The sequence below is a fragment of the Heliangelus exortis genome, chromosome Z (genome assembly GCF_036169615.1).
Source record: "Heliangelus exortis chromosome Z, bHelExo1.hap1, whole genome shotgun sequence".
Classification (NCBI taxonomy): Eukaryota; Metazoa; Chordata; class Aves; order Apodiformes; family Trochilidae; genus Heliangelus; species Heliangelus exortis.
Genome location: NC_092454.1, coordinates 37,442,180 through 37,469,269, shown reverse-complemented (window position 1 = coordinate 37,469,269; position 27,090 = coordinate 37,442,180). Strand labels below are relative to the sequence as shown.

Genomic DNA, 27,090 nt, shown 5'->3' with positions numbered 1-27,090 from the left:
AACATTAGGACTGATGAGATTAAGAAGACATTCTTAGTGTTGTATTTTAACATGTTGTATTTTAACAGTGTTTTCTGCACTATGTGCAAACAAGAAAATTCCAAGTTCATACCAGCCTGGCAGCTACCAGGGAATAAAAGGTTTGCTAAACCATGAAAAGCACACTGGGGAGCTGAAAATAAAGCCGCCTGTGAGGCAGTTATATTAGTATGTTGTCAGTGAAGATTTTATAAGATCAAGCGTAAGCTACAGGGAGGGACTGCTAAGCAGAAACCAAAGAAGTCAAACAGGTTACATAAAATTTTAACCATTTTAATCTAGAAAAAGATCTTTATTTTGTATTCTAAGATGATCTGAAATATGAAAGGAAAAAAGATTCAGTTCTGCCAAGACAGTGGAAAACTTCACTGTGAATAAGTATAATTTTTTCCTTTCTGGTAGACAGCTTGACCTAATTTTTTTGTATTACCCCTGCAGCTAGAGTAATAACATTGCCATATCTATTCAAAATTAAGAACATCTGTAACATACCATATGCGTGTCCAAGTAACTCAAGATATCAGCTTCCCCTGTGAAATAGCATGTAGGTTTTGGGAATAAGCTGCAAAACATAGTTGCCAGATAAAAAGGGTTTGGAAGTGACTTCCCAGTTACCCTCCCACAAGGAGGCAGAAAGGAGGTGAGAGCCAGGGAAAAGTCAGAGAGTTTTGCTAGAAATAAATACTAAAAGTTTTGAGGTAGAACATATACTTGTCATTCTTGTTTGCTGCAGTAACAAAGCTATAATTTGTTACTTTCATAATCCCACAGAGCATATCCTCTGAACATGCATGGAAAACATCGTAATCACTCTATCATGCATTAATTTTAGTGCATTCTCTATCAACTCCTACGTATTTGAATATGGATGATAATAGGAGTCTTGGACTTTTTAGTTTCCAGAGTGCATCAATAAATAAACAATATTCAGTTTTATCACAGCAGCAATAAAAATGTAGCAAAGAACAGGCATAGCTTCTGGAGTGTTAGACAGATGGATAGACTGACTCAAAGGTATGTAATATCCTCCACATCTCTGCAAAACAAGAAAGAAAATGTTGACCTATTCTCTCTGGTGAATAGTTAACATTAGTAGCCAGTTACTCTTGCACTGACAATGGCAAAGACAGATAAAGAAATGTGTTAAAAACTGTAGAGGCTGTCCACTCCTTGCAGAGGATAATCACAGAAATTATAGAAATCAGACTACAGAAATTTTGTAAAAATGACTGATTACAACATATACATTTGGCAAATGCACAGCTGTTTCATACAGTTCCCCAAATCATCATAGTTGCAAACACAAAAACATAACGAATGATACAAGCCCACACAATCACTGTTGGAAAGGATTATTTTTTTCCTCTACTGAAAAGTTTCCTAGAAAAAACAATGAAGTTCAAGTTGCTGTGTGTTATTTTAAAAACATATTTCCAGAAGCTGTTTTGCATTATCAGCTACCCCTCATAGCTGTTTATTTTTTTATTTCTGAAGCAATGCAGTTGATTTCTTTAGGGTTAGGTTTTCAAACTGTACAGGTGAAGTGTAAGTGTTCCACCTCAATGTGAAATTTTACAACTTCAGAATTTATGAGTGTAGTTTGTTGTGTTGAAGATTAATTGTTAAATCAGATTTCACTTGAGAAGAACTTGAAATAATTGAAATATTTTGAAATACTTCTCTTGGACTGAGAACCACTTATGTGACAAGGAAGATGCAGATCTGGCTATAACTGTGACTGTTAAATGAATTAAGAAAGTTGTTCTGAAAATTCATGTCATGCCAAAAGTTGATTATTCTAAATAGCAGTTTTTGTGGTCTGGACCACCAGATTGTACAATTTGGTCTGGACAGATTTTCTATTTTGAATCCTTTGGGTTGCTGCTTCGTAACTTAATTCACAGGTGATTGCAGGTACAGGACTTTGGTTTTGTTTTTCCACCAAAGGAAGGAAATTAGACTTGAGGACTTTGTTAGGTTGAGAATTTGTTAGGCTGTTGGGTGTTTCTTACATTGTTCATTTATGGTGCAGAAAAAGCTATGGCTAAAATCACACCTATTGTGTGACTGTTGTCATTCCTGGTGACCCACCTAGTGGATGAGGGGAAAGCTATGGACGTTGTCTACCTGGACTTTAGTAAAGTCTTTGACACTGTCTCCCACAGCCTTCTCTTAGAGAAGCTGACAGCTCATGGCATAGGCATGGACACTGTTTGTTAGGTTAAAAGCTGGCTCTATGACCGGGCCCAGAGAGTTGTAGTCAACGCATTTAAATCCAGTCACCAGACAGTCACCAGTGGTGACCCCAGGGCTGTTTGAGTTCCTGTGCTTCTTTCTCTGCTTGGGGAGGATACAAATGTTTGCATGCACATATATTTGTGGATACATGCAGATAAACAAGTTACAAACAGTTACATTTCCATTCCTATTTCTAGAGTTGTGTAATTTCTTTCTGGCTATTTCATTTTTATATTTTTTTTAAGATTTGATAAAATGGACTTACAGTATTACTGTAACAATAATCAGAGGGAATATATTCATAGGTTTACTTTTTAATAAGTGTATGCACAAGTGTTTCCTAAAACAGAATTCTCTATGAAAACTGTACGATAATGAATAAAAATTACGTTCTTATGAATTTCTTTTTTTTATTTTTTTATTTCTTCCCCAGGAGTCATTCGGCATGTTGGAGATGCACTGAAAGATCATGCCTCAAAATCTCGAGGGAAGATCTGCACTATTGGTATAGCTCCCTGGGGGATTGTGGAAAATCAAGAGGATCTGGTTGGCAAAGATGTAAGCCCTATTTGATCACCTCCAATATCACCTCCAATATATATAAATCTTACAGCTATTCTTTCTTTTCCTCACTATCCCTCACTTAATGATTCCTCATAAAATTAATGTCTGCAACAGAAAATCAATGCATACACTGGCTTCGATTACAGTTGATAGCAGTTTTGACATAAAAATTCCTACACTGTCCCTTCTTTAAAGAGAAATTATAAAGAAATTTCATTAAATGCTATTCTTGAAAATATATTAAAGCTTCATCCTTAGAACAGTGTGAGCTCTGTGGAGTGCCTAAAACCATTTGCAAAGTTTGAAGTGTGATTATTTTGAAACTATATTATATTAAATTCATTTAACTATGGCTAAATTCAGAATTGCACACTGTTTCCCTTATAATATTTTCCATCCTCTATATTTTTAATTACTGCAATTGTGAAGAGTTTTATATCAGATGTCAGAGAACCATTACTTCTTTCACCTCTGAAACGCAGTTGATTTTTCTCATAGTCATTATTCTTGAACCTATACTGATAGTAAGAAAGACTAAGCTCCCATTTTTAATAGTAGTAATAATAATAATAATAATAATAATAATAACCAATAACAATAATTAATAGTTTACTTATACTGGTTATATGTTACCTGAGGCTGTTCTGAGCCCTTATTTTTCCTCACCTCTGAGTCGTTCCCAGACCATTCTCTGGCCTGCCTTAGAACTAGAGGCTGACCTATGGAGAAGCCCTATAGTCTTCATTCTGCATAACAAATGTTTTTGTTCTCTACGTTACTTTTAACCATTCTTCTCTGTGTATTTGTCCATTAGCAAGGAGGAAAGGCAACGAAGATTCAGTTACCAGTTAGGTCAGAAGGAATTACAATGAGTATGAAGAAACTGAGCAAACTGGAATTCATTGCACTTCACCATTAAAGTATATCTATCAGGGAGAATTGTATTAGCATGGGGTTTTGTACACTAATACCACCACTGCTTGAATAACAGGATTACTAGTATATGCAAATAATCAGGATGGGAGTCTGCATCAGTATTTCTGAGTCACTAATGAGCTTTTCTGAGATCCAGTGCAGAAGGTAACAAGCAGAAACAGATAATGACAAAGATGAGATGCTTCATGTTAGACTATAATGTACATACCCATTTCAAATAACCAGTCTTTACTGCCTATGCATAGAGTTCTAAAAGCATTGCAAAAGAAAGAAGGCAAAAAAAGGACATCAAATTAGTTGTGAATTTTGGACACTGTTATTCCTGCATTAGTTATTTCTATCTGTTGGAAAACTACCTGCTTCTGTTCTCAGCTAGTAATTACCTGTAGTAGAGACTCTGAAACATTCTTCTGCAGAAAGAGATAAAGAAAGAATTTGGTTTCCCAGCTGTTCGGCCAACTGGAACAGCACCATATGTTTCTAATTTCCTTACAACACTCCATGATCTTAGAGGTCTTTTCCAGTCTTAATGATTCTAAGATTCTAAGAGATGTTTTCCTCTAAACACCTTCCAATTTAACAGGAAACCAAGAAATTGTATGCTTAAAAAAATTAAAAATAAAAAAATAAAATAAAAAATAAAAATAAAGCTTCTGGTAGAACAAAAGCATTAGTACCTAGTCTGATCATCAGACAGAAAGGGATAAAACTTTAAAAAACAGCAAAGATAACAAGTTAGGGTAAAGTCTTACAATAAAGCAACTGCATTTATATTGGTACCATTAGAAGCACAGGTTCACCACTGAGGATAAAAATAGTTCTGAAATGTCTCTGTGATAGACAAATTTAAAACTTTTCCTCCAAACTTCCTGGCCCCAAATATTTTCATTTCATGGTCAGTCATTTCATAATGGTTGGGCAGTGGCATGATGAAATGCTGGTTTTATCCGTCACTAATGCAAATGTAACACGCTTTATGCCTAGTGATGTTGAATTTCATCTTTATTTTATTGCCTAGTCAGGCTTCTTTTTGAAGACTTGCTGTAATTCTTCATAGTTCACTGAAATATCTGTAAGCTTTTGCACTCTTATTAACCCCAAATCCCTTACAACTTGGTTATCCTTCTTGAGGGAGGTCATGTATGTCACTAGATTTTCTTAATAACACTCCATCTTTGTAAAAATTGACTTTTCCTTCCTACTGTTTTCCCTCTCTTCCCCTCATCTTTCCTCAGTCACTAATCCCTCAGAGGAATTTCCCTCTTGCAGTTTCTTTAGAAGAATATAGTGAGGAAGCTTTTTGAAAGCCTTTTGAAAATCAAAGTGTACTATATTGACTGTCTCACTAGAGGTGAATGCTGTGAAATGAACCAAGAGGGGGAAATATAAATACTACCATAAGCACATAAAATGAATCATCATTAATCAAGAAACAAAGGCCACAAAGGATTTTGCAGGGGGAGGAAGGGGGAGACAGGCCTGTCGAATTCTGGCATCAATGAGGCTTTGTGCCTATATGCACTATGTCTAGTTAAATTATGATCAGAACTGAAGAGTTGTCAAAACATACCCTTCCACCATCAGATAGATACAGAAAATTGTCTTAGTCGTGGGGCTTGGGGAGGGAGAGCAAGGAGGGGCAAGTTATTGCCATTTCATATGCCCCAGTGCATGTTGCCTCTCTGTGCTTCACAGCAAGTCAGGCATGCTCGCCAGATCTGTGTCTCTCTTGATGCTCCAAGCCCTAGGCTGGATTTTTTGATCTTGAAGACATAGCTGAGGAGTTTTATAACATTTACTAGTCCATACAAGTCAGTCATCTCTTGGGAATCCCAAGGAATTTCCTCAGATCTGTATGGAGAACTGGACAGGTTTGGCAAATACTCTTATTTGCTATTTGTTGTATTCTGATGGTTAAAGATCCCTAAAGACACTTCATCCAGTACTGTAAAAGCAACATGGCAAAAAAAATAGTACAACTCTTAACACACTTAGATTCTAATTTAAAAATAATGGACACAAGGGAAAGCTAGTTCATGGCCTTATTCCCAATTTTCTCATAGAAGACATGAGAAAGAAACAAGGCTTGCTCGGTGTTGTAGAAAGCTTGGAATATAAACAAGTTTCCCCCAAAGTACAGACCAATTGTTCCTTTTAAAAGAGTGCACTTCATCAGTCTTCACAGAATGCATGTCTTTCCCTTGTAGTCTGTTCAGTCCCCATTTGGGTTTAATCCAGTTGAAGCAGTGTCTGAAGTAGAAAGAGAACACTGATTTTAGTAGTTTCATTTTGCTTAATAAAATTTTTCAAATAAGTTTCATTTTAGTCCAAAGAAGCCACTATTTGAGACTTGTTGCTAAATACACTTTCATTGTGTGTCTCAGTGAAAATGACATTTACAGCATAGTGTGACATGTTGATCAGTCAAGTTGCTGTAGTATATAAACAACTAACTTCGATAGAATGTATTTTTTAATTAATCAAATTTTTGAGAAAAAAAGGAAAAAAAATTCTTACTGAATTAACTGAAACTACAGTTGAGCTTCTATGCTGATACGCTGAATTACTTCAAAATCCGTAGCACCCACTCTGCAATGCCTGCTGTAAAAATACTTCCATACATGGATCCAGAAGGCTGACACAGGGAGAAATTTGTAAACTCTCCAAATTTCTTAGGTTTTATTTGTCTCCCTTAAAATATGGTTACCACTGTAGATAATAGTATGTTTGACTCCCTGTATTACATCATTGGTCTTTCAGCTACACTCATCAACTAGAGAATGGAAAAACTTAAGTTCAGCAAAAGTTTTGGAAAAAGTTTCATATTTATTATTTTTAACGAAGGCATTAACTAGTGAAAAGGAAGCAATAGCAGTTGGCTTTTATCATTTAGTGCATCAGTATGCACAGCCCAAAGTAAAAGTCTACTTTGTACACTTATGTATAAACAGACAAAATGCTACGTAAAAAGCAAAAGTACAATCAGAAAGAAAACTATTTTCTCTCAGCAAACTTATATCTACATAATAAATGTACCTTTATTGTACAAATACATTTCATATATGTGTTATGAAAACTCATATTTTATATGTATATCATATATATGTTTTATATATACATATACTGTATATATATATGTGTGTATATATATATATATATATATAAAGTCTCTCAACCCTTTTCATGCACTCTATATTCCAGAATAAATTCATTTTTTACTTCTTAGAACTCAAATGTTGGAAGCCCAATCATAGCAAGTTCTAGATTCTCTTTATGGACTGCATTGATAACAGGTGCCATTCTTTTATACTGTTAGAATACTCAGGAAAAATAAATGTAATAAAATTCAAGCAATGAGTATATTGCTGCTTGAAACCTACTCTCCTGCACAGCTGAAATAATAAAAATAAGGAGGAAATATTATTCCTTTTTACATAGTTGATAAATTTATATTGGACTAAACATAAATTTAATCCAAACAGCTTTAGATATTTCTTATACAAAAAAAAGCTTTCTCAGTAAAAACATGTAATCAGAAAATTGTTGTCTGGCACACTCAAATGATGCTCACAGCAGAACTCTACAGTCCTGCTCATTTGCTTAGTTATATCTTCAGCTTTTTCCAATATTGGTTTGGATGGTGAAATAGGGAGGAAATGTAGAAGTTGTAAGGTTGCACGCACTACAGAGAGCAGGGTCACAGTGGAGAAGTTAGAAGTCAGTCTGTCATGGAGCAGATACTAGCAGGAATTTCCCAAAGTCCCTGGACAATAACACACTAGACAACTTCTTCAGAAACAGTGGGCATCTTCCATATTGTAGTAATGGTAGTTATTAATAGTTAAAAACTCAATTACTTCATAACTCAATGCTGTTTCACAAAGATGAGTATTATACTGGAATTTAGTTACAGGACTGATATATTACCTTGGATGAGGCCACTGTCTAGTTAGAAGACAAAGCAAAGAAAATAAATGCAAACAGGAGAGGCAGAAGACCCATGAGGAAAGCTTAAAGCTTCCATAAATAGGATTGTTTACTATCTATTACAGTTGTACTGAAAAAGGCTTATTTTAATCAACACACCAAGTCCTGCCCACTCCCTTCTCTCTGATGCCATCAGTGAATGCTTCATTGCAAAGGGCTTTACTCTGCCCATACCAAGTCCCCTTCATTTTCACAATATCACCTACCTCCCCTACGATTACCAAAGGTTATCCAAACCAGAAAAATTGTGCACCTAAGAACTGTCATTGCCTTAGAAGTAGTGTCTCTTTATCACTCATGTATACGGAAAAAAGCCAAATAACTGTCAAGCCAGAAATCATCACTTGAAACTTTAGTTGCTAAAGCACGTTCTGGTGAATCTTGTCAGAAAGGCCAGTGTTCATATTACTTGCTCTGTATCTGTGTGTCAGGTAGTATATACATCAGACTGCCCAGATTTGCTACACATTTCCTTTTTTGTCCTTTCATAGTGCTTTGAATAATGTTAGCTTATAGCAATAGGATGCTTCCTTCTGTCTCTCATATTTCTTTGTTTTCAGAGTGTCAGTGAGATTATGGTTTGCTCTGATTATTTTCTAAAAATTTCCCAATAGTTATAAAAGTTACAGATTTCAGACAAGTAGTTAGTGTTTACTAACTATTGTTTACTAAGTGTTTACTAAGTGTTTACTTCACTATTATTTGATTCATTTCTACCAATTTTAACTCAGGTTTGGTAGATGTTTTGCAATTATCCTTCTTGAAAGATGTCATTCTTTGAGAATAAATTACATTGCTGGAGCTAAGAAGATTACAAATAGCCGTAAATAGTGAGGCTGCACAGAAGGCTTAATTTGAACAACAGATACCACGGGCTTTTTTGGTTTTTTTTTTCTGACACTACTCTAAACACCCTAAGTTTGTTGTCATTTCTTTTGCTTTCACCTAGACTGCTCAAGTTCGTGTGCTGGATTGCATGACACACACATGCTTGTTGTCCATGGTGATTTTTCAAGTGCTGTTCCTAGAGTGCCATGTGCCCACAGGGGATGTAATCAGAAAGTAAGGGCTTTTAATTCTACATCACTGCCACCCCAGGGTGCAATGGCAACTGCTGGGGTTAGCCCAGCTCCTCACCTCATGACAGAATGCCCTCAGCCCTTGTAGTGTGAGTGCTGCTTCACAGCATGCATTCTGTCACATTCATTAACCTATGTCTAGAGGTGGGTGTATTGGGAATAAATTATTCCTATCAGCTCTGCAAAGGAAGATGCCAGGGGCTATTATTCTTCCTTCTCAGTGCAGAAAGAGGGTGAGAAAATACTAAAATCAAAGTTTTCACAACCTTTTAATTTGCCTGTAAAATGTAAGGTATTGAAAAAACAAAGGAATGGAAACTGCAAGAGTGATAAATTGAAAATCTTCTGAGTATTGTGCAAAAGCAATTCACCTCAAAGCAATAGCCTCAAGGGTAGGAATATCTCACCTTCCTGAAGACTTTTCTGGTCCTTTAGGCAGGAAAAAAGACTGATAGTGTGGATTGCAACATTTATTATTGAAAAAAAAGTATTTCAGATGTTGAGTTGTGTACACTGTGAACAATTCAATTGAAAATAATTTTTTTCTCATTTATTTCTATAAAATTTACTAATAAGGTTCACCTTATAGCGAAAAAGCAGACACAGAACCAAAGAGTAGCCTTCTAATCCACCCTTTAGCAGAGTTACTAAGTTAGTGTGTGGAGCCTGTGGTGCTCCAACTCTAGAAATACACATCAAGATCTCACTGTTACCAAGTTTTGAGCTGAGGGTCTCAGGGACTAACCACAAACTGTCAGAAGAATTGCAAGCACAGTAGGTTGTGATCATACAGTGATGATAATAATTCCTTTTCTAGCAGATCTTGCTGTGTGTTTTCTCTATATTGAGGTTTTGGGGCAGGTATCAGTTTAAAAACATCAGAAAATTTTAGTTTGGTTTTATTTGATTCTTAGGCATTTGACAAAGAGCCTTCTTTTTCTTTCTGACTGGTGTAAGACATGTGGTTTCAGAGTCTGTAGAAAGTAGTTAATGAATATTTTCCAGTAGTATATTGATATTTCTTAAGCTATATGCATCTGTAGAATAAATGTTATATGAGCAGAACACCAAAAGAAACAGTGTAAAAATAACCTGAGCCAAAGCAATCACCCGTTCTCACAGTGGAGTGCACTGCCTTGCTGTTGGTCACCTGTCCCCTTGGTCTTCTCAGACCTTTTTCCTCCCTTCTACAGGACAGATAGCTCACAGAGTACCCTCTGTGTGACAGCTGATAGCAGCAAAAGAAGTCTGTCAGTTTCCCCTTGCCATCCAAGAGCTGACCAAAGTGTTGAAGGCATTCACAAGTAAGGGAGAGAGAAATCCCAGGCCACAGAATTACTAACAAATATTATTTATGAAGAATTATTCTCAGCTGTAGAGATCTTTAGAAAAACAGAAAAGGAGAGAAGCTTATGAAGAGTTTAATATGCTGATATATATCTGTCTACAATCATTTTTGTCAAAATACGAGTGTACTTTTTTGCATGATAAAACCCACAAGCTTTTGTTAGATTTTCAAAATGAACAATACCGTAACTATGAAGAAAATTTCTTGCAGATGAAGTATAGGCCAACTGAGTTTTGCAAAAAAATCACTTCAGCATTTCTCTAGCTAAGACTTCATTTAACACATTTTCACTTTTGTCTCCCCCAAAAGACATGACATACATAAACAATACAGGGAACAATAGTTCTGGCAAAAGTTTTTGAATGGTGAGCCAGGACCCCTCAACAGAGCACCAGTTGCAGACTTATGTCACTGGAGACTCTCTAAAGTAGCTAACAGTCATATGCGACCCAGTGCTAGTATCTGCTCTGTCTGGAGGCTAAAAGGGGGAAAGCTCTGCAACAATTTACTCTGTCTGCAGAAGAGTTTCTCCTAATGAAAAAAAGATAAATCAAATGGGCAACAGGTGCAAGCTGGAGCATAGAAGGTTCCAATTAAACATGAGGAAAAACTTTTTCACTGTGAGGGTGGACAGAGCACTGGAACAGGCTGCCCAGTGATGTCGTGGACTCTCCTTTTTCAAAACCTGCCTGATGCATTCTAGTGTTACCTACACGAGGTCATCCTGCTCCGTCAGGGGTGTTGGACTCAATGATCTTTTGAGGTCCCTTCCAACCCCTAATATTCAGTGATTCTGTGTGAAAGGAAGTGTAGTATACTTTTCTGAAGCTGCCTTTGTGGTAGGTTAAGAATGTGCTAATAGTTTGTTCCAAGGAATCTGAAAATGTCGTGTAATATGTGTACACCCCTCCAAGAGTAAAACTCACCTGTATTGGTGTGACTGCAGAGGACCTCCAGTGCTGGTGTCTCTGAATGAGTAGAATTTCTTCTGTATCATCTTATCAGCTACTATCCTACAATTGATTTAGTTCAGAGGGTCTTTTCTGTTTAGTACATCTTTTTCTCTCTGTTTCTAAAATGCAGGTGGTGCGGCCATACCAGACGATGTCCAATCCCATGAGTAAGTTGACAGTGCTCAACAGTATGCATTCTCATTTTATTTTGGCTGACAATGGCACTACTGGTAAATATGGAGCAGAGGTGAGGCTTCGTAGACAGCTGGAGAAGCACATTTCACTTCAGAAGATAAATACAAGTGAGTAACATTTTGCTTGTATCATTATATAATTGAAATTTTATCAAAGACACTATGAGTTTAAATGGGCAATAAGATCTGTATATTTTGGAGAGTAATTCTACTGTCTAAAATGCTTAGCATGACTTAATAAAAGCAAATAATGCTGAAAAAAGAAAACAATATCTGATTTTAAAGTACTGTGGACAAGGGTACAGCTCAAATAACTGAATTTGTTTCTGATAAGTTCCAAACAATATTTATCAGGGCTCACCAGATTCAACTTAAATCTCTGGTACCCCCATCTCCTTAAAACTGTATAAAGTTACAGTCCCTGTTGATTTGTGAAAAATACATTGGAAAAAATAGGAAGACAAAAGGTGACAAAAAGTAAGTGAGAGCTTTTTATGATAAAAATTTTGCAGGTTGGAAGAGAGATTATTAAGGTGAAAAGAAGTATTTAAAGTGCTGCATGGTGCAGGCAAAGTGATTGAATAACTTAAGCAGCCCCAGAGCCATTGATATTTAGAGTCCCAGAGGATGTCCTATAAACGTATTAGTTCTGTGTCAACTAGGCAGCTGTTATTAGCCATAGCCAGAGGCAAAATATGAGGTTATATGATCCTTTCACCTCATCTTTTACTGTGAAGATTGACTTGGCACCATGACCAGACTGAAAACCCTGTTTTTCTCTCAAAGTAATATATATTTTTTTCTTTCATAATAATTTACCATTTTCCTCATAAAATGAAAAATAACTAGTCACTTAAGCACTTTTTCTTGGATAAAGTAAAAGATATCTCAGTAGTATTACTATTATTTCTGTAGAGTACAAATGCTTGATTTAGATGGGGAGTTAATTCATCCCTCTATATTTTCTAATTTTTTTGCTTCTGTTTACAATCATTTTGTTTTTAGAATTATTTTAGAAATTTTTGTCTCACAAACAAACATCATTGTTTTATTTGCATAAATTACCTTTAGGAATGAAAAAAGAATTCATTTTTCAAAATTGGTCATATGTACTTTCTCTTGGTAACTCTCTAACATGCAATTTCGAGGCCAGGAGCAGTGAAGGTTTTTGTGATACAGTGACTTGAAACCAGAATGAGACTAGGAAACTCTTGAACAGAAGGTGATGCTGAATTGCAGGCAGACCTGATGGGTTGAACGTAAATTAGCACGTTGGTTGTGCTTGATCAAGCTTTCCATGTGATGAGAATAGTCTGGGCTTAAATTAAAATGGTGTGCCACTTACACCTTTCAAAACCACAGCATGAACTGCACACATTATAGACTTTCTGGTTTTGCAGTATCGGAGCAAATACTGCTTTTTTCTCAGAGAGCAATATATAGGTATGCAGAAGTAAGTGTGCATCCTAAGCAAAGTATGCATGCCTATGCATTCCATTAATAGATGGAGATAGTGTGATCTAATCTAATGTTCTCCATCAACAAAAATTTCTGCTTGAAAATGATGTATATGATGCACTCAAGCTGTAAAAAACTGCACTGTAAATAACAATTATTTTGAGGATACTTATAAGGAAAGTGTGAGCTTCTGTAACTTACAGCAAAATTGTGTTGCAAACATTGTATTGAAAATATTTTCATGTTAAAAAATAAATCTCTTTGGAGAGACTTAATTCAGGTTTGGGTGGGAGGTTCATCTGCTGAAAAGTGACTGATGGATGAACCTTCAAACTTCAGTGGTTCAAGTCAAATGCTTGCCTGACCTCTTCAAACACCTACAAAACAATAAAGTATTTCTCTTCTCTGCTTTCTCAATGTCACCCTTACACACACACACACACACACACACACACACACACACACACCTACCTTCCTCCTCTCAACCCCCATGACTATGTATCCATCTTTTCTCTTACCTTTTCTCTTTGACAGTCCCTCCCTCCCAAATCTCTGTCTTTTATAAACACAAATCACTTGGATCTCACAATACTTCTTCGAAACAAAAACCTGAGAAAACTGTTAAGAATGAAGCTTCATAGTAAGATTTTTACTTCCTGTTCCAAAGACACTCAGAATGCTTCCACCACATTTCGTTTTCCTCTGTTTCAAGGGAAGGTGACTGAGTCCTGCACAGCCTCTAGTTAATAGAAAGGTGACCATATGGATGAGAGAAGGACCACCTGCCCCGCTGGGTCAGCCAACCTGATGGGCACTTTCTGACACCTTTTCTTACCCTTGTTCCCATCAGAGCAATGAACAGGGGCTCTGCTGCAAAGGGATCTCCATCCCAATAGGAGTGTGTGTAGCCATGCGTATGTGTCCTTACTTGCCATTTTCCAATAGTAAGCATGTGAAGTGGTGAAAAACAGGGACAGCATCAAAATTTTGCTTGCTGGAATGTCAGGAAAAGGTACAAATTTTAGTGAATGGACAAAAAATAGAGCTGAGGGCTAGAAAACAAAACAGATATAGGAACTAATAAACAATTGCTAAGTTCTTATTTTATACCCTGTCACTGAACAATAGTGCTGAAAACAGATTTTATTCTTATTTTTAAGCCTGCCTGACTTTCACATGCTAGGCTTGTCATTCCTTCTTACGTACTTTTCTTTGCTTCAACCGTATCTTTCTGCAGTGCAGAGAGAGCTCTCCTGGATGTTTGGGATCACACACTATTCACAAAGGGAAACTTCAAGCTTATGCACATCTAGTAAAGATACAGAAAACTTCATTCCCTCCAAATAGATTAGAAGAGTGGCAGTTTCTTTTACAAAAATTAGAATTAAATCAGATCATTAAGTATGCCACATAATTCTGAAGGACTCTGTTTGTTTTGCTCCTAATATTGCATCACACTCATTCAGTAGTATCTCATGGCCCGAATTTGTGTACTCTTAAATAGTAATATAGGAAGGCTTGAATTATGTCTCCTATGAACAGTAGAGCAAAGATTTCATTGAATACACTGCTGCCACTCTTCCTTTTTAGCTTTTATGACTTCCTTGTGGTAAAATCTTGTTTTGTCCATATATAGGAATTAATAATTGAAGGAAAGAAGGGAATACAGTTGCATTTGTGGGTCGGTCTGAGTTATTAGGTTCATGACAGTCACTCAGTTATCCATTTAGCTAGAGGTCAATCCAGTGCTTCAATGCTCAGGGCAGGTCTTGTTTTCACAAGTGAAGATAATTTTAACATAGACCAGCAACTATCTCTGGCAGTGAGTCACAAGCTGTCTCAAAGTTTCCAAGTCCATCATTTTGTTGCAAGAAAAACTGAAAGTAAGATGAACTTTTCTAAAACTATTTCAAGATCAAAAGGAAATGTTAAAACTGATCTGATTTGAAGTGTTTCTGGTTTCCAATCCACACAAGTATCTGAGTGCTGGACTCGACAGGAATTCAGGGCATGGAGATCACCTGAAGATACGCTCTGAAAGGAAAGAAAAATACCTTAGAGACCATCTATACAGTATGGTTGATTTGTACGGCATTTCATGGATAATTTGACAGCTCATGTAAAAAAATTTACACTGAAATGTGGAGTTTAAACAATTTTAGTTCACTCTATTTCAGAAATATTGCAATAATTAGCATAAAGTTTTAATGACAGATGTAGAGACAATTTAAATGCAATAAAGTGTCCCAAGTCAAGAGGAGTGTTTTTTCAGAGATACAGTAAGTAGGCCACAGCTGTATTTCCAGCTGTGATGCTGTGCTTATACAGTTTAGGGGCATGCAGGCATCTCTAGGAATGTCCAGTGATGTAATTCATTGCTGCCAGTTTACTGGTTTCTGATTGACTTCTTCTCAAAGTGGTCATAATAGTAGACCATCTCATTTCATTGAATGCAGAAGGGTTCACAACTGTTCATAGAATGACAGCATTCATATGGGCTGGAACAGACCTCTGAAGGTGCCCAAAGTGGACTGTTTGAGGTGCTCTCAAAGTGGACTGTTGTCAATGATAGATAAGTTTCTCCCTTTGTGCTGTTTAGACAAGTCTGAAAACCTCCCCTAGTATATATTCAATCACCTATATAGGATCTGGCAAAATATTTGTAAACTTTCTGCATCCCACTACCTGTCTGGAGCCCCTCATCATCTGTTTGTTGCCATTTTCCCTTCACAGGGCCTGGTCCTAGCTAAAAGAATATGGATCTAACAGATTTCTAATGCCCTTCCAGAGAGTTGTAGGCAGGTATGAGGTGACTTCTTAGACTTCTTTTCAAAAGGTTAAACAAGCCCTGCTGTCTCAAACTCTCCTCTTCATACGTATGCTCTAGGTCACTATATGCCATAGCAACTTTTGTCTGCATGCTCTCCGGTTTCTCTTCATCCTTCTTGAAGTGGATAATCCAAAACTGATTTCTGTACTTCAGGTGCAGCCCCATTAGTAACAAACACAGTGAGGGTGGGATTAAAATACACAACACATTCTCTAACGTACCACTAGTGCATGGTTTGCCTTATGTGCACTGAGGGCACGCTGTTGGATAACATTCAGATTGGCATACCCTGTAACCTGCAACAGTCAGTAATTTACCTTTTCCAGGGATGAACACATTAAAATTGCAATTTGTGCATGATTTTTCAAGTTTAGACTTCATGTTCCCAAAAATCACACAAGTCCCTGTCTTTGAGCCCTGAAACAACTTTCCATTTTAAAAACTTAGTTATAAGGATAACTAAAAGTCATTAGGCATTATCCTCAAGAGGTAGTCTGCCATGATAGGGCTAATGCAGCATTCAGTTTTTCTTTTTCTAAAATTCTTGTACATCCCACCAGCTCCACTCAGCTGCAGTATACCTTCATTAAAGTCACTCTAAAATCTTATGTTTCAAACGCAGTTTTCTTCAGAAGTAATAGTGATGAATGTATCCTCTAAAATTTTTATCTTCTTTTCTTTGCTGGAATCCCATACGCTCTATATTTCCTATTACCCCTGATGCCTTCTACACAGTGTAGATTTTTTTGCCTCCTTTGCAGCTGCTTTTTTCCCAAAAATTGTATACTTGTGCTTTTTTTCCAATGGACCAAAATGGTGCAAAAATGTTTAAAAAGAAACTGTTTAAAACAGAAGTAGAACAATTTTCAACAGAAGATTGCATTGGCATAGGATTAGAAATCAGCTAATATCTTATGATCCCACTGGATGCAAAAGTGCATCTAGTCTTTCCCAGCCTGGGAAAGTACTAAGCAGCAGGCACAGAAAGAGAACTTAATGTATTACCAAACAGATGATGCAGTCTGTAAACAGAGAAAGAAAAGAAATGAAGCATCAAATTACTAGAGATGACCTACTGGAAATTCTGCAATTATGACATTCCTAGACACTAGCAAAGCATTTCTGTGAAGTGTGCTAGAATGGCCCAGTCATTTGCTAAGATGTACATCATTTCCACTGCTGCAGAACATTGCTGAGTAACACAATAGGTACATCAGTCTTGCCTCTAACTGGAAACACAAAAGAAATATGTCTACAGAATGTGCATTGGAAATTACAAGTGATAAAATATTCATTCCTGTCACTGTACAGATGGTTAGATTAGAATAATTGCCTAAGTAGCAACTCAGCTAATAGGTCTAATCTGAGCATTGTTAATCACATTCAGGCAGTCACTCCAATAGGCTGAAATGTTGTGGGTTTCATCCATTTCATCATCAGCCAGAACAATGCTCTCTCATTAACAAGTGTGGTCTAGAATTACTTTATATTACCTAAAAACCCCTTTTACCAGTACTCTTAGAATCTTCAAAAATCATATCTAAAGTTTCCTTCTTTTTGGCTCTGCAGTCATGTTTGCATTTTTATAATAAGTAATTAGTTCCTCCTTTTTGTGTTAAGGTCTTCATGTGGGTGAGTTGTTACAATTAACTGAGTTGTCACTACAGACTGAAGTATTCTCAACTCCTTAAAGAGCTTACAGTATGACTGCCATTACAAATGCCCAACTTTTCTTCGTATGAATGATCTTAGTGAAGCAGTGGAAAACAGCAAGGATGCAAATGTATACACATAAGATGTGTATACAACGACCATAGCCTATATAAAAATTCTAATTTGAATCAAAGAGGTTGAAAATTAACTAGGCACGTTGTAATTTTTCTTTAGAACATGTATGTGAACGTCTGTGAACAGAATTTGTATCGAATGCATTAGAATAGCATAGCAAATCACAGCATGGCACAGTATAATATAGCGTAGCACAGCATGGCACTGCACAGCATAGCATAGTGTAGCATACACTTATAGCTCATTTTTTTGTGTGCATAAGTATTTGGGCAACATACAATAATTTTCTTTGTCTTGGATTTATCAGCACGTTTATACCAGTAATAAAATTTATGTTTGGTATGTGGTAGAAAGAAGCAATGTGCTTCCAGTAGCAGTTAAAAGCTTAGAATAAGCTTACATGGGATATTTGCAAATCTGACAAATGTCCTTGAAAACATATGTATTACATGTTAAGGACATTTTTCTTTTAAATGCATACATCTTTCCTTCCAATACCAAAGATTTAAATCCTAGTCAGAATACTGCCAAAATTTTCTGTTCTCAGTAACAATCGGACAGAGATTTCACATATTTTAATTTTGTTTTGAAAATAGGTGAAGTCCAAACACTGAGGCAATGAATTGTCAGCTACCATCATGAATTAAAATGTAAAAAGATCTAATTTGTGCTCTAATAATTAAAGAGAGTCTCATTCACTTATCAGCTTGGACTACTTAGATTTCTGCCATTCCATAGTATGAGACATGACCTCAGAGAAGGAGAGAGTAGTGTTGAGGACTTCACTGTCATGAGGAGTAAAGATGAAAAGGATACTAATGTCACATAGATGGCACGATTTCGGCCTTTCCTGAGAAGGAGCGAGGACATTTTTCACTATTAAAACTCTTTATTCTCCCTAAAACTAGATGCCACCTTCTTCAGAAAAAATTAGGCAGGAAAAACAAAGCCTTTTTGAGATCTTTAACAATTTTTTTTCTCAAAATGAGGTCTTTGAAATCAGATCATTAAGCCAGAGAACATAAAGGCAATGCATGTTTTATTGCAAGTAGACTCTTTAAAAAATCAGGATGTTTTGGGTATTTAATTTATTTTATGTCTTTTATAAAGTCCTTCAACAAATCCACTCTTCAGGCAATTTTTGAAGCTTACAGATCCAGAAATTCAACAAAATTATTTATTCTTCAAAGCCAAATGTGGCCTATAAATGAAAAGCAGGCAGTCTGCCACTTCTCTGGAGCAGACAAATTGTGTCACAAGGTTTTGAAGAGCAAAGTATACATTTACGTTAAAGATAAATGTCCAATTATTTGAAAGTTGCCACACACAGAATATAGTGAGTCTCAGAACTACTTTTCACCTCCTGCTCTCCCACTGCAGCACTAAAACCTTGTCTGACTTGTTCTTCATCTTCTCTGCACTGTGTGAAAATAGCAAAAAAGGCTGGTCTTTTGTCCTCTTTCTGAGGAACTGTAGAGTTCTCAGTGTTTTGGGTTTTATTTCCCTCAAAAAAGCGAGAAAAATCCTGAACAGACCTGTGTGTATTTTGCACAAGAATCACTCTGCACTTCTCAGTCAGTTTTAAGCACTGGAGCACGTTGGTATTTCTTAGAAAGTTTACTACACAAAATTCTTAGATTGTGTAGGTCCACCTTGTGATATTTGTGCTCTTCTTTTGATTAGTACATCTCTGGAACAATTGTCACCTACATGGACTATGTTGGGCTTCGTACGGAACGCTGGTGTTAATTATCAATCTGCAATTTTTCTTATTTTAAACATGATTTTGGGTGCCGAAGGTTTGTTCTAAGTCTACAGTAAGCTGTTTGAAAACAGACAGAACACTGACCTTGGTACCTGTATTTGATTTTTCTTTATGCAATTAGTGAGTGTAGGTGAATTTTGGTAGGCCTATGAGAAAAAGTTACTTTTGAGTAAGAAACTGATATTTAAGTTGGGTGAGCTGACTGGGTAGAGAAAGCAATTTTGACAGGATAATATGTCATCAGTCTCTGTTCATGTGACCCGTGGACTTCCCTTTGTCATCCTATGCCTGAGAATATATGAAGGGGGCTGGGAGGGCAAAGGGACGTTCAACTGTCATCACTTGCATCTTCTCTGACCATTGCATCATCATCAAACGCATTAGAATTCTCATTTCTTTCAGATTTTTCCTTCACATTCTGTGCAGCCCTTAAAGCATTTTCATAACTATGCATCTGGGAAGATATAGGTACAGACTTCTTTCTAAGAGAGAAAGCCTAGTGCAAGTTTGACTTCTGTGAAATCTAAAGTAAAATTCAAGACTGCTTGAGCCTTGACTCATTTCAGATTTTGTTAGAGATCAAAAGGTTGGGCCTTTTTAATCCAAAGCATAATGATGCTGGTGAATCAGGCACTGGAGATAGAAAGATTACAGAAAGGGATGAGAAAGCTCAGTCGGGTTAAATTTTTTTTTTTTGAAATGCAGATAAATACACAATTGGTTAAGTGTAAATGGATCCATAAATTCCGCTCATGAACTTAACTTTCAACAAATGAGTATGAGAAAAAAAAATGTTTTCATATGATTGATATACAAGAAAAAGAACAGAGGCCATTTCAACTTTATAATGTTTAGACATTTTAAATTTAGTGCATTCACTATAAAATTAGAAAAAAGCCATAAAACTAAGAAACAGATTATTTTAGGGTGAATCCTTTCTAGCAAAATTTCTGCTGCTCTGTGTCTCACCTGCTGTAGTTTCCTCAAATGGGTGAGAAAGGATGGATGATTTTCTGAGATTACATAGTATCCAATATGTTGACAAATACACAAAATATACCAAGGAAAAGGTCATCAATGTGTAATTTGAGATGGTGTAAAAGTTTGTTATGTTATTGCGATAGTTTTCTGAGTGACAGCTACAGTACATGGTAATGCTCACATCCAAAGGGAACCAGGGAAAACACCAAGGAAGATAAGACAGAATGTGAAAATTACTGGAGATGTTGTTACTATACAGTTTCTTACACCTTTATCTTATCTACAGCCAATGAGTTTCCTAGAAAAGCAAAATCAGTTAGGTCCTGTACTACCAGCCTAATAGACTATTGACTGCCAGGACAGATAGGAATTTTGACTGAAATCCATGAAGGTTCTTGTGTGCTTATCTTTGAACCTGAAGTGCTTGCTTTAAACTTTACATTGTCATCCTACAGAAAGTGACCAAATGGGTCATTCCTGGATTGCAAGGGTCACTGATGCCAGGGTTATGTCCATTGAAGAAGTTTTTAGGATTGGTCTAATATTAAACAAAGATATGGTCCAGGTGTGAAGTATACAGATTTGTCTGTCAGTGCTGCCTCTGGTAGGATGGCAGGTACATCAGTAGGTAGATTTAGTCAGATGAGCAAGGCACACTGAGCAAATAAAAATGAGTGAAAATACATAGATGAGGCAGAAGAGAAAAGAAGCAGGCTGGGACAAATGAAATGTGGTCATACTCTCCGTAAAGCGGAGAATTTAAGATAGAGAGGATAAAAGAGGATTATGGATTAGATAGAAGGGGAGAGAAAGTGAAAGTGTGATTGGGATACCAAAAAGGAAATTAGAAAGATGGAAATGAAAGTGATCATAGCAAGGGGAACAAGAGAAAATAATGTGAACTACAAGGGAAACAATAAAGCTGCAAAAAATTTATAATACTAATTTTAATATGTGGTTGGGAAGCATGAAAAAGTGAAAGTAAATTATAGCAAATGTGATTCAATCAGCCCACAACAGAAGAAAAGTCAAAAAAATAAATTGAAAAGCAAAAGGAAGTCAAATGGTTATGAGCTTTTCTTTTTTACTAGTGGTTTTGTGTCATTCTGTCACACATAATCCTTTAGTTCTGTGCGTTTGAGGAAGACAATATTCTTAAGATTCGTAGTATTACCACATTACTTTGATTTCTGTAGACATAGGGCATGTAATGAGCCTCCAAAGAAGTGGAAGTTCCACCTAATTTATAAAATAGAAAAGTTGTTCAGAAGAGGGTAGAGTTTCAGTTCCTTCTTTTTATAAACAAATAAACAAACACAACCAAAACTATAAGTTTCTCTGCTCCATCAAGGATTTCAAGACCTTTCAAGGCTTACAATAGACAATTGTCTCGTGCTGCTCATGCTCTGGGTAAGATAATGGAGACAAGGGGTGATAATTGGAGATCTGGCTGTAGCATCTGTGGAATGTTTATGTCTCTCTGGGCAGTAAAACCCAGATGCCTCTCCATCATCCTGTGAAAGCATGTTACATTCCTTTTTTTTTCAGCCATATTCACTTAGTAGTTAATGTAATGGTTCTGGTGCTGAGCATACAGCAGCTGTGATTTGTAGAGCCAGGGGATACTGCTATATTATATATGCAGGTGATCTTATCAATTTGCTATTGATATTATAGTTGAAGGTGTTTCATACACATGTGGAGATGTTTCCAAAAGGGTGTGAATGCTGAAAACAATAGCCTGAAAAACAATACATATGGAAGTGTTGTTTCCATGTAAAGTAATAGGAAGGATCTGGATTATTTCAGGATGTTCTCTGTTATGACTTAGCCTTTCTGAGGCAGTTAGGACCATAGGCAGTACAGCAGAGACATCCAGAGGTGAAGCAGACACCTCTCTGTGGGCAAACATTTTAGACTGATGTAAATCCACTGCCTTTTTAAATCTGTTTAAACAGCACTTACCCTGTGGTTAGACACACTCTCTAGGCAATCAAAGTACACTGTCTGTTGACTCTTTGTTGCTACTGTAAGGCAAATATTAGTTCAGAAATTGAAAATTACTTTCTTCAAACTTTTAAGCTCACACTGGGTGGACTTCTTTTTGTTAAAATTCTAAAGCATATTCAGTTGTTTACCCATTCCCTGTAACTACATCTCACTAGGATATCAAAGTGCTATGCAAACAATTGGAACAAATTGCTTTTTAAAGCCACAGTTTTTATGCGTTGTATTTCTTTCAGTCTTTGCTAATGCAACAACCTGCTGTCCCATGAAATATAACAATGGCCTGGAAATTGGAGTTTTAAGAAAAACTTCTTGAGCTAAGAACTGGCTCTGGTTTTCTTTTAAGTTCCCAAGACCCTCAGGGTCCATATAGAGTTTCAAAACAACATAAGGCTCAAACTGTGCAAAAATGTCAGAAATAAATGCTAGTTTGCCCCATTTCAAATACGCAAGATTAGTGTTTATTAGTTGTTTTCCACTCAAATATTGTAGTCCATCTCACATATTTCATTTAAAGCTAAAATCAGATATGATCAAAATGTCATTCAAAACTGTCAAGAAGCTTGTAAACAAATGAATATTTTTTCTGAGCTTTAGAGCACTTTATCAGTCTTCTGTTTGCATTGAAATGGTATTTCCTATTACATGCTTCTGACTAGCAGTCCTTCCATCAAAAAGTCCTGAACTATAATCTCATCTGTTGAATGAATAGCCTGTACGTAGGAAGGACATCATCTCTATGTTGCAGTTAAGGATTTTTACTCTGGCACTTGCATTAGCCTTACATATGCAGGGTAGTTTTGGTGTCTCTATTCCTAGCTAGTAATATCATTAATTCTGAGATCATATTATTATGAATTTTTATTTACTTTTCATTTTGATTTAGTAAATGTTCATCCACATGGCATTCAAATGCAGTGTAGTTTTGTTTCAGCTGTTATACACCCAAAACATTTGTAACAATCAAATAAAGCCAAACCAAGATGAAGTAGTTAGAATTCACCAAATTAAAGTGAGTGTCAGGATACCTATTGATTATAGGCTTGTCGTAATTGTGTTCAGAGTGCATTTGTGTTAAGACTAAATAAACCTCTGAAACCAAGTTACCCAAGTTCTACAAGGCCAAGTTGATAAATAAATAAATAAAAAGAATTGTATTTATGAAATTTTTTGCCATATTAGAAACTTTTATTTATGAAGTTTCCATAATACCATACAGTTCTGTATGAATGTATATGAGAGATACCATATATGTAAAGGGAGGGATATTTATCTTCAATATGCTGAAATAAAACCTGTTCTTACTTGTTTACCATGCTGGTTTTTTGTCTTCACATTTATTGTTACAGTTGACTAATACTTAAGCCAGCTAACTATCACAGCCTCTGCCCTTAATTGATACGTATGGCTGCAACAGAGGCTGCAATTGGGTCCTGCCTCAGAGCCACACAAGTAATTTGCCTGCTAGCAGAGCAAAAATTTGTCAGAGAGGAGAGAGACACCAGCACAGGGCTTGTGAAACAATTCTGGAGGTTAATTCCAAAGGTATGGCTAGCACAAAATTCCTGAGGTCACAGATGCAGAGGAAGCTGTGGTCCAGATTAATAGGCACTTAGTTAAAGGAGAAAAGGTCAGAGCAAATTTTTTCTTAATATCTTTGGGAAAAACTTGTGGTTCATTCCTTATAATAAAGGAAGAATTTCCATTTAGCTGGAAGAACACCTGAAAAAAAAAATTAAAAACATTTTCGCCACTAAGCAGACTGGGAATGGAGGAAAATCTGGAAGAAACAGAGGTTCAATTTATGTAAAATTGTGTGACAAGAAAAGTTTAAAATTCTCTGGCTTTGCGTGCAGATTGATTTTACTTCTGCAGATGACAGGATGTAAAAGTTTGACATGCAGGAAACAATGCGGCATTTGGGATAAAAAAACCTGTGCAAAGTGATCTATATAAATGTCTTTGAGCACACTGTCCAGCTCCAAACACTTGCAGTAATATGTATATATCTGTTGATTTATAGTTTTGGACTTCTTTTTTATGATTGTGTTTGTCAACCACTAAGAGAGCATTGAGTTTACCCCCTAAGAAAGCCATTGTAAAAGAATTTTGCAGGTAGAAAGGTAGTTGTTGCCCACAAATGGTAGGGCTTTTTCAGGACATACACACAAGTCAGAGGCCTGAAACAAATCTAAAGCCTGTCATAGAAATTTTCAATTTTCATTATTTTACTATGTCAAATAAGCACATGACAACCTGTGACATGACAGCCAGTGGAGAAACCTGCTCATTTATGTACCCTACCATCTGCACTACATCTGGGTCCAGGAGAGTTTAGTAACCTGTTAAGGAGCTGGAGAGTGGTGAGGTGCAAAGCTGTAGAGGCCCTTGATCATGCAAATACACTTGATTTCATGGAGAACTCGTGGGCCATTCCAGCTCAATGTCACCTTATACATCCCTGTACATGCCTGCAGTAGGGTCAGGATTTCCAGGAAGGCTGAGACTCGTGTGTGCACACTATGCAGATGAGCAGTGTGTGCCTCCTTAAGAAAAGAGTCTGAGATGTCAGACTGACTGCACTTGTGCTATGTGTAGATTTGTGGAAGCTTACTCTACCCACACCTGAAAACAGTTTAGAGTCCCTGGCTATGTCCATGATGACTATCATATGTACACTGGAAGCCCTAAGTTTCTCTATTCAGTTCTTCTGTTCACCTTCTGGAGTCTTTGCCCTACAGATGCACTTTGATGGGAGATGTGACACAGATTTCCAGCTATGTGCCAATCTTGTGCCAACAGCTGTGCAGTAACTTCTCCAGTGGGACAGCCATGGGCCCCTAAATAAATTCCAAATTATTAAAAAGTCTCCAGACAAAATTTCCAGGTAGAAAAAGAAAATTAATGTAGGGGGACCCACACCAACATATCTGACCTGATGAAGGAGTAAAGGCATCCAGCGGGAAATAAGCTCAGATGCATCTACCACCCAACAGTGTTAAGATGAAAAATTTGAAACATCTCTGGTCAGGGACAGTGAACTCAAGCTTCTCAGTTTTGTTTGGAGTGATCTCAGGGGTGAACTCAGAAGCAGTACACAACATACTGATATGTCCCAGTTACTAATATAAGCACACTTAAAAACATGAGTAGTAAATCCATTTTGTAGTAAATAAGGCATTTTATTCACCTGTTGGTCTACAGAAAAACGAGTACCTCATGTTTAGCCCTTCATAAGAAGAATTCGTAATAATTTATAAGATAGTTATAGATTATTTATAAATATACTCACAGTATAAAATATTCATGGTCTTCCAAGAACAGGGAAAACAAAAGTAGGGCTTCTGCAAAGCCTGGTAGATTTTTTTTAATCCCTTCTCACAGCACAGACATTATGCAGTTTCTCTTTGCTTCCATTTCCAGATTCATTCATTTCATCTATTTTGCTGTTATCCATTACATATTCATGTACTATTGCTGTGTCAAGGGGAAAATGGGATTATTTTTCTAATAATAATATAAAGGCCACAAGTTGTCACTTGTGGACATCAGGACAAATGTTTTGATACGCATATAGCTTTCTGGAATCACAGTTGCTGGAAAGTCTCTCATTGGCTCTGTTGCTGGCCAAAAAGGCAATAGCAGAGTAATGAAGCCTCAGGTTGACTGTATAAATCTGTCATACAATGTGGCACTAACAATATCTACAGTCTCTGACACTGTGAAACACTTGGCAATCTAGTCTGCCCAGCAAAAATCTCTGCTTACTGAAATGCTCCAAATACAAATTATTGTTTTAGAAAATAAGGCAATGATGAACCTCACAGAAGTGATTTTAAGTCTCAGGTCTTTGCGTGTGTTTATTCTTTTTAGATGAATCATTATATAAAATGAAAAGGTAAGCACTGTTTTGCCTGTGTTTATTCTTTTTAGATGAATCATTATATAAAATGAAAAGGTAAGCACTGTTTTGCCTGTGTTCTATTAATTAAGTCATGGGAGACTACATGTCTTTTTGCATTTAAGCAGTATTGCTAAGACTTCAGGATCTGAGGTGGAGACCTTATAAATTAGAAATACTTATGAAAAAATATCTAGAAAGTATTTAAACAGTATTTAAAAATATGCAAGTTTGTGTGAGGTGTTTCACATCTCCTATAAGTAGTCCAGTTTTTCATCCAGGATGGTTTTATCTTGGCATTGCCTCCTTTCTGATAGCCTTAACAAGATCAAGAACCTCTTTTTTATACAGATGCTATATATGTCACAGTAAGGCATATATTACCTTCCAATTTAGCATCTCCCCTCGCAGACTGGTGTTTTCTTCTGAGTGAAGTGGCAGAAACAAGAGTGTCCCAGTGGATATATCTGGCACTTCTGGCCTCTTCTTCTTGGGCTATTGTACACTGTGCACATACAAGCTGAAACAGTGCTCTTGCAGAGAATGCCTTAATCTTGCATTTCTAAGGAGATACAGAGATCAAGAAGGAAAAATATTTTGATTACCAATTAAAGATAAGTCCATCAGCTATATTTTTCCAAAAGTTAGATGTTGTTTCTTATTGCCACCGCATGCCGATGTATTTCAAATTTAGTATTACGCTAAAACAAAGAATGGTCCGTTCTCAGTTTCACAGGTGCAAAATCATTAACAAATTCTAGTCACTCAATTGACTAGTCAGTCAATATCTTTGCACCCACTGAAATCTTTCTACAGACACTCTGCATTCACTTACAAATTCCTTATATTTAGCACCAAAGTGCATTCAGGATTTTTAGTATGAAGCCACATAAACGTTTAACTAAAATTGTTCTGTGTTTTGCCAGACCCACATTGAGATGCAAACTTCTTTAGTGTGAGTAGCTAAGCTTTTATTCTGAAACAGATATATCACAAATAATTTAAATGTGATTGGGAACTTA

At 36.5% G+C, this 27,090-nt stretch overlaps 1 protein-coding gene across 6 annotated transcripts in view; it reads left to right on the top strand.

Annotated features, from left to right (window-relative positions):
- TRPM3 (transient receptor potential cation channel subfamily M member 3) overlaps window positions 1-27,090 on the top strand; it is a 352,377-nt gene that overhangs the window by 232,872 nt on the left and 92,415 nt on the right. For all 6 annotated transcript variants that reach the window (XM_071730914.1, XM_071730915.1, XM_071730911.1 and 3 more), the window contains 2 exons: window positions 2,711-2,835; window positions 11,275-11,446. In XM_071730914.1, coding sequence (XP_071587015.1) covers window positions 2,711-2,835; window positions 11,275-11,446 — 297 coding nt within the window. The remainder of the gene's footprint in view (window positions 1-2,710; window positions 2,836-11,274; window positions 11,447-27,090) is intronic.